At 44.5% G+C, this 16399-nt stretch overlaps 1 protein-coding gene across 2 annotated transcripts; it reads left to right on the plus strand.

Moving 5' to 3' along the window:
• The first annotated feature begins 391 nt into the window (after window positions 1-391).
• Window positions 392-11569, plus strand: znf711 (zinc finger protein 711). Of its 2 annotated transcripts, XM_062523874.1 has the most exons (10): window positions 392-618; window positions 1170-1310; window positions 2742-2820; window positions 2927-3024; window positions 4092-4676; window positions 6121-6279; window positions 6820-6957; window positions 7336-7473; window positions 8086-8232; window positions 8753-11569. In XM_062523874.1, exons 4-10 carry the CDS (start codon window positions 2946-2948, stop codon window positions 9970-9972), a joined length of 2466 nt encoding a protein of 821 aa, XP_062379858.1. In that variant the 5' UTR covers window positions 392-618; window positions 1170-1310; window positions 2742-2820; window positions 2927-2945; the 3' UTR covers window positions 9973-11569. The 2 variants fall into 2 exon arrangements, with proteins under 2 accessions (XP_062379858.1, XP_062379857.1); XM_062523873.1 differs by lacking the exon at window positions 1170-1310.
• Window positions 11570-16399: the final 4830 nt, after the last annotated feature.

The following is a 16399-nucleotide window of genomic DNA, read 5'->3' on the forward strand; positions in this document are numbered from 1 at the left end:
TTCTAAGAGATCCAGAGACCTGCCCTTTATGCAAAGAAAATGGAACAATATTGTCAATATAGGAACAATGTGTTGGGGAGGATTTTTTTGTTTTAGGTTATAGCTCGTGTGAGTTTGATCTGCTGAGCTGATATTTCAAGTAAGTGCTGGCACTGTGTGTTTGCTGATGACTGCCTCCAGGACACTTTGATATTTTAAGGATGCATTGCATTTGTATTGCTACTTGACATTCCCACTGGATCCGTGTGTAGGCTAGGTGGTTGGGCATATATTCAGATAACCTTTATTCAATCACATATACGCGTAGTTACATATTTAACATAGCCTATGCACCAGCTTGCAAGTCGATCATATGGCAGAAGAAACCGCTACTGCTTTCAAGCGAGTGACGTAAATAGACAGGACAGCAGTGAGCGAGGCCGCGCGGTATTGTCTGCCCCCCTCCCTCCTCTGTTGTCAACGAGCAGCCTGATTGGCCGAGGCCTGGAAAAGTGTTCGAGGATTCAGAATGTACAGGCCGCAGTAGCCATACCGAGGAAAAATACAGGAAAACTACGACAGATTAAAATACAAGAAAGAAGGATATTTACTGACGCTTTACAAGGAGTGTTATAACAGGTAAAATAATTTTCACCAGTGCACTTTGCGCTGTGAATTTTCGGCGCGGGCCCGCTTGGCCTGCTAGGGCCTTGTCGGAAACACAACAAAGCCGAAGACGGGCCTAAGCAATTTTAGCTTCTGCATGCACCTTCTAGCTAGCCAGCTAGTTAGCTAGCTTGCCCGTCGACTAATTTCAAAATGCATAGTGCACACGTCTCCATAGTCCGATTAGACGTGTGGTTTTCCGCGCGCCGCAGAAACTTGTCAATATACAATTATTGCATTTATGTATGTAATGCAGTGAACGGATTTAATTGTAAATAGCTGTCTTGCTAGCGCTAGTTAGCCACATAGCATAACTAAAATGGCGGAAGACAAGATGTCGGCTGCTGTCGCAGGATGTCTGCATCGAACCGCTTGGTTATCAAGTTCGCGGAATGCCTGTTATGAACGGATAGCATAACACATCTTAGAATTTAGCACAAAGCTGTTATTATTATTATTACTATAATATTCACCTGTATCTTGTGATAACCTGCAGACTAAACGGTTATTTACTTCACGTATAGAGTGTTTTCCTCAAAGGGGAGACGGTGCTTGCACGCTAACCTGGCAGCAACCAAACAGACGGCCATCATGCTCCATGGCTGCTGTGCAGCAAAGAGCCCTGGGTATATAAACTTGGCATGACGGGTGCAGGGAAGACCTGCGTGAGTGCATGAATCAACATGTATCTACAATATTTGTAATCGATGCACACATCGCGTTCTACTATGCTCGGGATAGCGGTATGCATCCCGCCCAAATTTAGCTTTCAGCTTCTCAGACTAGCACTCCGCGCGCTGGCTGTATTTTTCCAGTGGGTATTTGATGTGACGCGAGGGACCATTTACGTCATTTGGGAAGTTTCCCCACGTACCGTGAGAAAATCGGACTGTTATCAAAACTACATCACTGACCAATCAACAGAACACTCAAACATTTTAGCTACTGCATAATTTTGGATTATTCACCCATAACCATTCGTGCATAACGTTGATAACAACATACAAAGATAAGCTAATACAACTTTGTGTTGAGTATGGAAATAAGACGCATAAGTGTATTTCAGATGGATAACTTTGTTGTGTCATATAAGTAACACTGAATGTATCAATGTATCACATCAGGTGCAACATTTTCAACAGATTGCTCATCTGAAGGAATCACTAACTTATTGCCTTGAGTTTAAGCTGTGAGTTTAATGCATAATTATAAGACTTTGAATTCCCTGGAAGAAATAAGAAAAACAAAAAACACCTTTTTTTTTTTTTTTTTTGTCTTACTTCACCCTTAAGGGCAACATACAAAAGTAAGGATGACTCAATCATTTTTTTTTATATGTATGATATGAAACCTTTTATGCATGGGTTTGACTTCCATAGGGAGTAATAAAAGGAAGAAACATCCAGGTAAAGATGATATTGAGGTATTTTTGCCTGAGAACACATGTTTTGTTGTGTGATGGAAATGACATGACAGTTGGACTTTTTGAATAAAATGGCAAAAATATATTATTTAAGTAAAATCATCACAGCCACTATTACAGCAAGTATCTAGACACATCGGATAAATAAACCATGCAACAAGATTTTTATTGAAAAGATATAGCATTTTCTGAAAATATCCAGGAAATACGCCCCACACCATTACACCACAAACAACAACGTGAACTGTTGATACAAGGCAGGATGGATTCCCGTGTGCGCGTGTGCGTTTGCGTGTGCATGTGCGTGTGTGTGTGTGTGTGTGTGTGTGTACTGCGTATTCAACCTGTATATGTTGTAGCCTGGTACTGCCAGGGAATCTCAGGTCAGTTTATGCTGGATTGTATGCTGGGTTGTCTGGGAACTCAGTGGAAATGAGCTTGGAGATTGAGGTGGAGTAGCCTACTGTAGAAAGTCTTGCTCCTTTATAGCAATCTGAAACACATTTATGATAACCCAACATCCTAGCGTCCAAAACATTGTGAGATGTTGATTCTGGAAAGGGTGCAAGATAAGGGAATGTGAATTAGTGAAAGTTCTGTGAGCCTTTGAAGTGTATTGTTTTCATATTTGTTTTGGGGGAGTTATGCTCAAACTCTTTTTTTCCCTCTCTAGTTCACAGCTCTCTGATGAAACAGCTGAACCGAAACTTCACGTTGCACTTACCCAGCCCACACAGGAATCAGATGTGAAGGTATGCGTTCAATTAACCTCATAGTTTTGGTTTGGTACTCAAAACACGTGATCCTAGGAACGTTGTGTCACAAAACCGCGTCTCTCTTCTGTGTGCTTGCCCATAGCTCAGCGGAACCAGAGCCAATGGACAAGGGTGGAGGCCTTCTCGAGCTTCACTCCCAGGATCTGAAGATGCCCCACGCTATGATCATGCAGGACTTCGGTGAGGAGGCCGTTTAGTGGTTGGTTGTATGTCCTGAAATTTCACTCTTTTTATTTATTACTGACCTGACAGAAGCCCAGTTTCTCAAAGGGTTAGGAAGGATTTTCAGTCAACATGATAATGTTAATCAGAATGATATAAACACTTTATAGACATTGTACAGACACAATGCTGTATGGAGCTTTCAGGGGAAAAAATGCAGGTGTGACACAATGTGAAGTGGATGAGGCAGCTTCCTCAAATACATTTTAGAGTTCCGTCGGAATGTTAGAATATAAGACCTGCTGTAAAGATGACTGTACTTGCCAGCATAATGTTCGGCCCACAAATACCTCAAACACAACAAACAAATAAATAGACCAAACAAATGGAGAGCTCTTAAAAGGAGAGAAGAGGAGAGCAGAGCTACTTCAGGGGAGAGGAGGTTATTTGTTATTGTTGTTGTTGTTGTGGTTGTGGGGTGCAGCAAAAACAAAGCTGAGTGGGTCCAGTTGTTTAGAAGTCTTGCGAGCCAGTGTAATAATAGAAGCTATCTGAAGAGTGCTTCCTTAAGGGCCATTCAGACCAAGAACGATGCCTATAGCCATAACAATAAAAGCGTCCACACTGACCAACAATAAGCAATCGTCTCTCCTTATGAATCTGATGGCTAAAATGTGATGGGTTCTGATTGTCTGTTTTTTTGTGCTTTTTATCGTTCTCAGAATTGCTCTGAAAGAGATCCCCTGACGATATTGTTATAGTTTATGTGTGAGCGTTGTCATTCTTATTAACGAGAGCGGTATTTGTTTGAAGCTGTCGTTATAGTCACCTTTCTTGGTGTGAACGGCCCTTTACTGCTTGTATTCCACACAATTTGGCCTAGAGCTCTTACAGATCAGTTTGGGGCTGTCTTCTCTGGAAAAAGTGTGAAGTACTATGGAGGCCTCCATGACTTACCATTCACTCCCGTTCTGTCTTTCTCCTCCTGCCCATCTCATCTTTTTCTTTCTTTTCATCTCCTTTCCTCTGTTCTTCTCTTGTTCTCTCCGTCTCCTCTTGCTTCCTCTCCATCATCACCACCCCAGTGGCAGGGATGGGGGGCATGGCCCACATCGACGGCGACCACATCGTGGTGTCGGTGCCAGAGGCGGTGCTGGTGTCAGACGTGGTGACCGACGAGGGCATCCTGCTGGAGCAGGCCCTGGAGGCCGAGGTGGTGGAGGCATCCGACCTGGACGACGAGGCCGCCGGCGTCATCATGGCCCACGAGCCCATGCTGGGGGCGGAGGTGGCCATCGAGGAGGCCCTGGAGGATGAAGAGGAGGAGGACGAGGAAGAGGAGGTGGCGGCTCTGGAGGAAGGGGAGGATGAAGATCAACACCACCACCACCACCATGTGCTGATGGCGTCCGATCTGATCGAGGCGGAGGTGGAGGAAGAGGAGGAGGAGGAGGAGGAGGAGGGAGGGGTGAGCGTGGACGAGGAGGTGGGAGTGTTTGTCGGCGACCCCCTGGAGCACGAGCTGGTATCCGAGGAGGTGATGGTTGCCGAGGGTGGTGAGGCGGCGGTCATCCAGGCACACAAGGGCGTGCCCGCGTCCACGGTAACCATCAACACGGAGGCGGATGAGGATGGGAAGACCATATCGGAGGACTACCTCATGATCTCCTGTGAGTGCACATAGAACATAGAACTAACAGAGTCTCTCTCTAGAGGGGTTAATATCAGGCCCCTTTCCAGGTGTATAAAATCAAGCACTCATATTATGAATGCAGACTGCATGGTGCTTGATTAACACACCTGTGGAAAGGGACCTGATGAAACCCATGAATAGAGAGACACCGGGATGGACTGATTTATGTCCACAAACCCAGATAGATAGGAGCCCAACCGCACACTGAATCAGGCTTCACAAACTTCACAGTTCTAGTGGTTCTATTTAGTGGGTTCTAATGAGACGGAGTGCCAGCCTCTCATCAACTCTGTGGTATGATTCATCTCTACTGTTGTAGTGTACTATTGACAAATGGAGTTACCTGCTTAGTGGAAAGTCACAGAGTCAGTTTTGACAAAAATCTGAGAAGTCATGGAAAATAATCTTACCATTGTCCAGTACAGGAATGTCTTACAGGGGTCTCTTGGACATTAGGAAAATATAACCCTAAATTTTCAGTTTTTAAAACCCAACTGAAAATGATCAGATTTCACGTGGCATTATGAAATACACCCAAATCCAGGAACCAGCCCTGAAGCAGGTTTCTCTTCAGACTTCAGGTTTAAGTAGCCTAAGGTGCCTGCCTGCTGCAATATTAGGCCTAGACCTCCAAGAAAGCCTGCCCCTAGGACCTGCAGATGGAAATTAGCTTAGCATCCATTTCTGTCACATTACTCCAGTGGTGATGTTCATTAATATGTTACATTATACAAATTCTGCATGAAATATTCATCATAATGTTACAGATAAGGGTCTAAATTCAAAACCGTGCCACAGTTGGACGTGTTAAGGAGGATTGAACATAAAGGATGTCTTTTCTAAACAAAGTTTAGGAACCACTTCTGCTTCTTGGAGATTTTAGTCCTCCTTACCTGTTCACTGTGTCACACGTCACAAAGCCTTACACAGCGTCATGAAGTATAGTATAGTATATCTATATATACTTTTTTGATCCCGTGAGGGAAATTTGGTGTCTGCATTTATCCCAATTCGTGAATTAGTGAACACACACACAGCACACAGTGAATACACAGTGAGGTGAAGCACACACTAACCCAGAGCAGTGAGCTTCCTGCCCAACAGCGGCGCTCGGGGAGCAGTGAGGGTTTAGGTGCCTTGCTCAAGGGCACTTCAGCTGTGGACTGGTCGGGGATCGAAGCGGCAACCCTCCGGTTACAAGCTTGAAGCCCTAACCAGTAGGCCACAGCTGCCCCGCCTTCAACCCTCTCTCTGTTCTCCTCCATTTCACTAGCTGCTCTAAGCTCACGTTGCATCTCATTATCACGTTACCAGGACCACAGCTAGCTAGACCAGCCAGATCACACACATGCTTATGCTTAGCAATACATTTGGAGCGTTTCCGATTGGGTGAACTAGTGTTTTGCTGTTGTGCGGCGCAGTGGATGACGTCGGCGAGAAGCTGGACATCGGCGACACGCCGCTGAAGATCAGCACGGCGGTGACGCAGGACGACGGCGACTCCAAAGAGGACGGCTACGGCTCCGACGTCATCAAGGTGTACATCTTCAAGGCCGAGGCCGACGACGACGTGGAGATCGGCAAGTGCAGTGCACCAACACGTTCCTTTGCATCAGCACAGCAGCGCCTTTTGTTTTCTTTCTCCGAGATTGTTAGAATAATTGCTCAAATAATGGGCAAGTTAATGGCTGTCTGAGGTTGTTTTGAAAGAAAGGAGAATAATATTCACCTCCTCATCCTACAGCTTACATTGTCTGTGGGGAAATGACGGAAATAATGAGATTTTTTAATAATAATGTGAAAAGTAATCATTCATTTGATTTGTATAGCACTTTTTTTCAGGAAGTGAAATGTTGTTTACAACTCTTGCTGACTGCTCATTAAATTCATCTGGATTAGGGGCATAGCCTGCCGTGACTTGGGTTATAAATCACTAAAACATGTCTCTCTCTGTGTGTGTGTGTGTCTGTGTGTGTCTGTGTGTGTGTGTGTCTGTGTGTGTGTCTGTGTCTGTGTCTGTGTGTGTGTGTGTCTGTGTCTGTGTCTGTGTCTGTGTCTGTGTCTGTGTCTGTGTGTGTGTGTGTGTGTGTGTGTGTGTGTGTGTGTGTGTGTGTGAGTAGGTGGCACAGAGGTGGTGACGGAGAGTGACTTCCAGAACGGCCATGCGGTGCTGGAGCCGGCGGTGGCGGCGCGGTTGCCGCGGGAGAAGATGGTGTACATGACCGTGAAGGACAGTAGCCAAGGAGACGAGGACATGAGTAAGACTCACCACTAGTCTATAGTGCTCAAGTGTAACCTGAGGAAGGACTGATAGGCCCAAAATATCACGGTATTATATTATATCAAATGATTGGGAGGAAAATTTGGTTGCAGCAAACTTTTCCTCTTCTTATTATGGTATTATCGGCAATATGGAGTATTGTGATATGGTACCACAAATCTGCATACCGCACAAAATGTGATACAATAATCAGAAGCAATACTAAGTCATGTTGTATCCTGTAGCATGTATTTGTCATTGTTTCAGACATTTGGACAATGATGGTGATGAGACAATCCATGTATAAGCCTTGGCTAATAGTTGGGAAATTACGATAAAAAGTTGGCCCCCTGCACCCCCCCTCCCCCCCTTGCAGACTGTGCGGAGATGGCAGACCAGGTGTACATGGAGGTGATCGTAGGGGAGGAGGAGGCCTCAGCCATCCAGGAGGCCCAGCTGGACGACTCCCCCGCCAACAAGACCCTGGTGCCCGTGGCCTGGGCGGCCGCTTATGGTGAGGCAGTGGTCTCTTCCTCGGGCCTGTCACTGTCCTGTGTCGCTATTGGTTGGTGGCGGGATTAGGAAGGGGACTCGCATCTACTTCAAGGGAAAAAAATAAACAGGTCTGAAGTAGTTCAGAGGTTTACTCAGAATGGAATGGTGGTGAATAAACACATACACACACTGACAAGCACTTGAGGACAATATGCTGTTATTATCAGCCTTTAGTGCATTAGTCCAGTATCAATTGTGCTGCAAATGCAATACATGCTTAGGTTTAAGGTTAGGGTTAGGATTAGATCAAGTTTTATTGATATTTACTAATGAATTTATGAATTTTAATTGATCAGTAATTAGAATTCTTCTGCTCAAGAGCCAGCTTAACTTTAAAGAATAATTAATTGATTAGTAGAATAAAGAGAAGACATGTTAATTCCCAATAAACAAGACTGAAAAGTGGATGAGTATTAGAAAAATAAGAAGATTTTTAAAAATAACAACAAGTTGCAGAACATTGCTGGATTATGTATTACCTAAGCACCCCCATGGTTAGACCTCATTTCAAGTGTGTATCAAAACGGCACCTGCAGACCGTGGCCATTGACGCCCCCTCTGTTACCTGCAGGTAATAACCTGGAGGGCCGGCTGGAGGGCAAACCGGGGGCGGTGACGCCGTACCTGCAGATCAGCGACAGCATCAGCACCAACCGCGTGCTCAAGCAGAAGGTCAAGAAGAAGAAGAAGGGCGCAGAAGGGCGGCAGTGCCAGACAGGTGGGCATGACAGGGGCATCACAGGGGCATCACAGGGGCATCACAGGGGCATCACGTAGGCATCACATGGGGCATCACAGGGGCATCACAGGGGCATCACAGGGGCATCACGTAGGCATCACAGGGGCATCACGTAGGCATCACAGGGGCATCACAGGGGCATCACAGGGGCATTAGAGTCACTGCAAGAATGTGTGATATAGTTACGGAGGTCAAAAGCCAAAACACTCATTTTGGTGGCTGGTTTATTATTGCGTAACAGAAGCACATAACACATAAAGTGGTGTGATGGATTATTAATATAAGTTAATAATTCATATTGAATATTTAGATAATGTAGTTTCATGGTAATGTCTTCTAATGTAGAGGTTAGTGATATTAATGTATGATGATGAGAACTTACACAAGAAAAATGATCTGATAACAGGTATATAAATACATATATTATGCTATACTATAACATATTGTAATCTGTCTCCTCCCTGCCCCCTTCTTTCGACCCTGTGTCGGACCTCCCCAGCGGTAATCATCGGTCCAGATGGCCAGCCCCTGACCGTGTACCCGTGTCACATCTGCGGCAAGAAGTTCCGCTCCCGGGGGTTCCTCAAGCGGCACATGAAGAACCACCCGGACCACATGCTGAAGAAGAAGTTCCAGTGCACCGACTGCGACTTCACCACCAACAAGAAGGCCAGCTTCCACAACCACCTGGAGGGCCACAAGCTCAGCTCCAGCGCCAAGAACGAGCGGGAGCGCGAGCGGGAGCGGGAGCGCGAGCGTCCGCCCGAGTACAGCGAGTACACGCGGCGCTACCACGAGGCCACCAGCCCGCTGGGCTCCAACATGCTGATCCTGCGCGACAAGGACGAGCCCAAGATGCACCAGTGCAAGTACTGCGAGTACGAGACGGCCGAGCAGGGGCTGCTCAACCGCCACCTGCTGGCCGTGCACAGCCGCAACTTCGCCCACGTGTGCGTGGAGTGCGCCAAGGGCTTCCGGCACCCGTCCGAGCTCAAGAAGCACATGCGCACGCACACGGGCGAGAAGCCCTTCCAGTGCGCGCACTGCCCGTTCCGCTGCGCCGACCAGTCCAACCTGAAGACGCACGTCAAGAGCAAGCACGGCTCGGACCTGCCGTACAAGTGCACGCACTGCCCGCAGGCCTTCGCCGACGACAAGGAGCTGCAGCGGCACGCCGAGGCGCTCCAGGGCCACAAGACGCACCAGTGTCCGCACTGCGAGCACAAGAGCACCAACTCGAGCGACCTGAAGCGCCACGTCATCTCGGTGCACACCAAGGACTTCCCGCACAAGTGCGAGGTGTGCGAGAAGGGCTTCCACCGGCCCAGCGAGCTCAAGAAGCACTCGGAGACGCACAAGGGCAACCGCGTGCACCAGTGCCGGCACTGCGACTTCAAGACGTCGGACCCGTTCGCGCTCAGCCGCCACATCCTGTCGGTGCACACCAAGGAGCTGCCGTTCAAGTGCAAGCGCTGCAAGCGCGGCTTCCGCCAGCAGGGGGAGCTCAAGAAGCACATGAAGACGCACAGCGGCCGCAAGGTCTACCAGTGCCAGTACTGCGAGTACAACACCACGGACGCTTCGGGCTTCAAGCGCCACGTCATATCCATCCACACCAAGGACTACCCGCACCGCTGCGATTACTGCACCAAGGGCTTCCGGCGGCCCTCGGAGAAGAGCCAACACATAATGAGACACCACAAAGAGACGTTGATGTAGACGCACGCACACGCACACACACACACACACACACACACACACACACACACACACACACAAATGTATACACATCATACATGTACACACTTACACTTCTTCACCCTGGTGCCACAGATGAGCTGTTACGCACACCAGGATTGTGGGGAGACGGAGCATTTTAGACATCTAACGGCGATAACACTCTAATCAGCAGCAGTCCACGTTTTAATTGGTTTTATTTTATGTTATTTTATTTTATTTAGGTTGTTACCCCCTCCCGTTTTCCCGAGGAACAGGTCTTAAACTGACTCACAGCTACAGATGTGGTGAAACGAGTGTGAGTGGTGAGTTGCAGAGCCCAGATAGGAGAACTCGTGTCAGTTTTTAATTTCTCTAGCACCGCAGCAACAACGCAGAAAAAAAAAAACACTGATTGACATTCAGGGGTCTCAAATGTCTCTATTTTTATATCCACTTTTCTGAACCGCTGCTGGCGGACATGCAGTGCTACTCGATCAGCAGGAAGTGGTGCTCAGAGTAACTCTGCGTCAGCCTCTCACTTCCCCCCGAGTAGCGTACGGTTTGCCGTCGATCTTGCAGCTTCACGCGTCAGTGCAGTGTGGTGTGCCGTGGCGTACCGGAGCCCCAGGCAACGGGCTCGACGTATTTGTTTACCGTTTTAGTATGTAAAAAAAAAACGTTCTTTTACCTGTTGTTCTTTTTAAAGCCAATCAACTCAATCATGTCAAAAATCAATGTAGGCAGGTTTGTGGTATGTGATGTTTTTTCACTCGTTCACACACCTGTGTGCGTGTGTGTGTGTGTGTGTGTGTGTGTGCGTGTGTGTGTGCGTGTGTGTGTGAATGTGTGTGTGTGTGTAATTGTGGAAACGTTTGCATCCACTCCTGTAATGGACACGGGCACCTGTCTCTGATAACTCTGAACTCTAATGTATTTTGTGGCTAACAACTTAAAGCAGAGCAGTATAGATTTGTGTTTTTTTTTATTTTGGGTCGTCCACACTGCAGAGGGCCCTCACTCCTTATAGTGTCATGAAAACGCGCAGTTTTTAAATTCTGTAACATGGTGGTGTTTTAACTTGACTCAGTGTGTCACATCATTTTGTTGACCTGACACGGATAATTACCATGAGATAGTCATGGATACCCCCTGGCCTGCCACTATGGAGTTAAATGTGTGTGTGTGTGTGTGTGTGTGTCTGTGTGTTTGTGTGTGTGAATGAGAAAGAGTGAGTGTGTTATGCACTCATCTGTTAGCACCCACATAAGTGGATTGACTTGCACGCATTGCCAACCGTTATGGAACTCTCAGTCAGGCCTTACATGTGTTATTTTTTTACATGCACTGAATACAGTACACAAATCAATCAGTTTTTTTTCTTTCTTTCTTTTTTTAAGAAACAAGTGTCTGATGTACTATGTAAAGTAACATTTTTGCTCCAAAAAGATTGTGTATATCTTAGTAAACAAAACAAAAAAATAAGAGCACTTTAATTTCTCTTTATATTTTTTTATTGGTGTGTATGCAGGGGGAAAGAGTGTGTAGGCCAGGCAAGGCATACTAAATTAGGATTATTTAAAATAAAAATAAAAAACAACTACACTCTTGTAATGGCTGTCATTGTCTCTTGTGGCTCACAGATAATTGTTTTACCTGAATGTGTGTCCTCTTGGTTCTCTTGATATTCTTGTCATCTTCACTTTCACAAATATGTATGTGTGTACGTACTGTATGTATGTATGTATGTATGTATGTACAGTAATTTCCTGTGAATAAGCCGCATTGTGTATAAGCTGCAGGGCAGTGTTTTGTGCAAGATGATAGATACAAAACCATATTAATACCATATTAACTGTCCCTTTGTATCAACCGCCGCTAATAGGAAATTATGGTATGTATATATGTACGTCTGTATGTGTGCGTGTGTGTGTGTGTCTCTGTGTCTGTGTGTGTGTGTGTCTGTCCACAGAAAGTGCCTAATATTGGCCCGGGGACAATATATCAGCTTAGTAGTGGAGATAAGCTCATGTATAAAAGGTATTGTGCATTATGACTAAAAGCATGACATTTTGCCCAGTGTTTCTAGAGACTGTACATTTCATTTTCAGATGTTGAGCCACTTCAGATTTGACCTCCGGGGCCAGGCAGCCTGTCTGACCTTTCTTTGATAGATGGCCACAGCAACTGCCCCTCCTGATGCTGCCTGCCCCCCCCTCCCCCCCCCCCCCCCCCCGCCCTGACGTGAGTCCTGCTCTCCTGAACGAGACCGCTCGGTAAGATCTTGCCCGGTAAAGCAGATTAAGTGTAGGCTCTTTGAACTGCATAAACAAACGTGGGTTCCTAAAGGATTACCGGTACGGAAAACAATATTGAGATAATGGTAACTTGGGGACCAAAAGATTTTAAGTCAACAATTTGTGGAGCATTACGCTAAAGCCTGATTCATTTTCATTTCAAAGTATCTGTGTTGGCTTTCAACATTTCAGTGGAAGCACTTTGGGAACACTTTGGGAACAGATCTATACACATTAAAAGCGTCTATACACATAACCAATGCTTACCCAGATGGCCAGATGTTTCATACTTTGTTCTGATCAATAAATGGTAGACAGTAAAGAAGAAGAAGAGGACTCCATCTAGATGAATCCACCATTACTGAATAACCAATATTTGTAATAGCAAAGTAATTTAAGTCCTTAATGGTGTCAGTACTGGCCGTATTCCAATCCCTGTGTGTATCTCTGATCTTCATTTTTTATGACATTGGCTGGCTGTAGAAACAAACTTTTATTTTGTCAACTTTGGAGGGCTAGACACTCACATGGTGGTGTGCCCAACCCTGAACCAACTTTAATCTTGTAAAGAAGGGCAAGGGATCCTTTTTTTTTATACGCCAACGGTTTCCAATGGCGCCTCTATTATTCCGCAGACTATTATTGTCTTCATTATGCCGAGGGTAATCGCCTAGCCCAGGAGTCATTCGGACTTCCTCACACAAGCAATCTTCTCTGAGAGCTTTACTGCTCTCTGCATTTACAGGGGTCGCTGAGCTCCGTTCAGACTTCGGCATTGATGCACAAACTTGAGGAAGCGGGAAGCAGTAGCTAGAAGTCAAAATCAATGAGGCTCCACCAGTGTGGAATGGCCCCTCTTTACTTACTGTCCACATTGGACACAAAGAGCTCTTGTGTTTTTCAAACAAAACCTTTGCTAATTTCCTTCCTTGCTCTCTTCTGTTTGTAGGCTTTGCAGGAGTTTCACTGTGAGATTGAATGCTTCCTGGAGTTGGGATGACCCCCCCCCCTCCAAAAGGGATTCAAAGAATTACCAGGTACATTCTGTTGAACATTAAGTATGGTATGAGTTGAGGCTGTCGGGTGAAGATTGGGTTTGTTTATAGCTAAATTCCTCTCACTGTTACCCATCATTTTCATTAGAAAAGGGAGGAAAACTTGCTTTGTAGACTGTAGGATTTTTTTTTCATATTTGGAATGCCTGCATTGATGCCTGCAATTAATTGTACATGGACAACACAGATAACAACGTATAGAGATGTTGATATGCACATAGATTATCTTTAATAGCAGCCATTTTTGATTAGGTGTAATGAACAAAATGCACAGGTGACTTTTTAGCGTGTGAACTTGGTGTGTGTGTGTGTGTGTGTGTGTGTGTGTGTGTGTGTGTGTGTGTGTGTGTGTGTGTGTGTGTGTGTGTGTGTGTGTGTGTGTGTGTGTGTGTGTGTGTGTGTGTGTGTGTGTGTGTGTGTGTGTGTGTGAGTGTGTGAGAGAGAGACAGGTGTGTGTGTGTGTGTGTTTGTGTGAGTGTGTGAGAGAGAGACAGGTGTGTGTGTGTGTGTGTGTGTGTGTGTGTGTGTGTGCGTGTACATGTGTGAGAAACACCCTGTCTCAATTAAGTGGCTGTAAGTGCACCAGTGCACCGGACCGGGAATGGCATAACTTCAGTACTTTATTGCTTTTAAACATGACGTTGCACACAGGACTACAGTGAAGACAAAGTCATAGACATTGAATCAAATGAAAGTTTAAACAATGTAAATACATAAACAATGGATTAGATTGTGAAAGATCCACACTGATGAACACAGACAAATCCACAGTATTGTTAATGTCATAAACAAAGGAAAAACTGGACTGAAGAGAAAAACATAATGTAAATATATTATAAAAATAAACATGTCCCATGCTTTCATAGATATTGTTATATATTCTTTAAAATATATTTTTTCACTGTTTATCTCTATGATAAATTACTACTATAAATAAGATACTGACGTGATATCTGATTTACAAAACTGTGAAGAATTTGGACAAATCTTCACACTGTTTGGGCTGAATATTTTAAAAGTGTTTTTTTTTGTTGTTGTTCATCTTCACAAATGTCCCAGGTTATGTTACAACTATTTACAAGTTTAATCGGAATACACTCAGAGTAGAGAGATTCCTCTGCCATAGAACACTGAAGCAGAGGAGACTTATCACTCTCCCACCTTTTCATAAGTGTGTGTGTGTGTATGTGTATGTGTGTGTGTGTGTGTGTGTGTATGTGTGTGTGTGTGCGCGTGTGTGTGTGTGTGTGTGTGTGTGTGTGTGTGTGTGTGTTTCTGTGCGTATTCAGCCTTCAAAGAGAACACATACCAGGGCGAGAGGGCGTTATCTGGTTTGTACACATCCAAAATTAGAGGGTAACAGAAAGGGGACATGCAAGACAATATTACAATGGAAACAAATAAACATGGACGGATGAGTTTTGGTGATCTTTCACCAGGGGGGTAACACAGACAGATGAGTAGTAACCCAATTTAGGCCAGTGAGTAACTGGTCTTGGTTCAGAAAATTTTCATCAGGAGTCAAAGAAAGTTTTCAGACAGAAAACAAGTGCTGGGTTTATTAAAATACATAGAAAACTACTCTTTTGTGTGTTTTTCGATACAACCTGAAATGCAAGATGTAGAACAGTATAGAAATGGATAAAACAAAGGTGTCTTCTAACTTCAGTTTCTTTTTGGGGTTGGAATCTTCCAATCATGTATGTTGTAACACTGTTTAAATGTTATATATAATGTGTGGAATATATATTTTGGGAATCTAGAGTAAATCAATATTTGTATTGACCTATGATCATTCTAAGGATATAAATGAATGTGGAATTATTATCACAATGCATTACACATCAAGGTGAAAAGGTATCAAATGGAATCTGAATTGTTTTTTGTTTCTTTTCCTTTTTTTTTTAATTTGGCAGGCTTTGGAAATCACAAAGCTTACTCTCACATCCTATTCACTCTTTTGTAAAACCAAAAAAACAAACAAAGGGTTCTTTACTACACTATGTGAGACTCAAAAAGCACTGTTGATATATCATTACTTTTAAACATTTTTATGACAAAGTGAAAACAACATGATTTAGTGAAAAAGTGAGCTTCACATCTTTAATCCAAGTAACTGGATCTTTGCTGTTTCTGGTAAAGTTGGGTTTCGGCTACATTGCCCCACTCTGAGCAGTCTTTCCTTACGTGTGTGTGTCTGTGTTTGTGTGTCTGTGTGTCTGTGTGTGTGTGCACATTTTATGGCCTTGTAGTGTCAGGAAACTCTGCTTCGGACATGATTATTTTTGCTCAGATACCCTTCCTTTGCTGTGAATGGTTCTGCTCTAGAAGCAGAGTGCTCTTTTGTGGTATCACAACATTAAGCAGTGATTTGAAAAGTAACAATCGTACAAACACTTCACCAAAGAATCAATATTTGGCACTACCTAATCCACATAATGCACTATCTGACAGTCTCTGCAGTGAATTCTGTTTAGGGTACAGCGTAGGCGTAAATTAATTTCAATTTATTATAAAGTCTTAAATACTATAATTTCATCATGAAAATGACAATGATCTCCTGTCCTCCCATAAATAATCTTTTCTCTTGCCTTCAAAAATAAATAAAATTAATTAATAATAAATTAATCAATTAATTACATACATTTAGATACAGTAAGTACAAAACCCCTCTGTTTGCTAGCCCATTGAAGCAAGTGTTGAAATGCGATCATTAGCCCTGTTTATCATCCAGTGGTGAGGGAGATAAAATAAGAAAGTTAGAGACAGAACTGCTCCCCGAACTGGATACACAGGACAGGATACACAGGTGTCCCTCGGTAGGAAACAACAACATGGAGGAGATGGGGTGGGGTGGGGAGGGGGGGATGCAACTATGCTGGACACCCCCCTGTAAACATAGTGTGGAGCAGTCTGATGAGAATGAATCTGCACGTTATCCTACTATGTCCTGTAAAAAGAAATGTAAACAATAACTGAGATATGATCCTGTAAGCTCCTCCAACAGCGGCGGTAGCCACTTTTGTGGGTTCTGAAATTCCTATCCTTAAGGTCTCCCTTTGTGTGTGTGTGTGTCGT

This window comes from Sardina pilchardus, chromosome 21 (assembly GCF_963854185.1).
Source record: "Sardina pilchardus chromosome 21, fSarPil1.1, whole genome shotgun sequence".
In the NCBI taxonomy this organism is placed as follows: Eukaryota; Metazoa; Chordata; class Actinopteri; order Clupeiformes; family Clupeidae; genus Sardina; species Sardina pilchardus.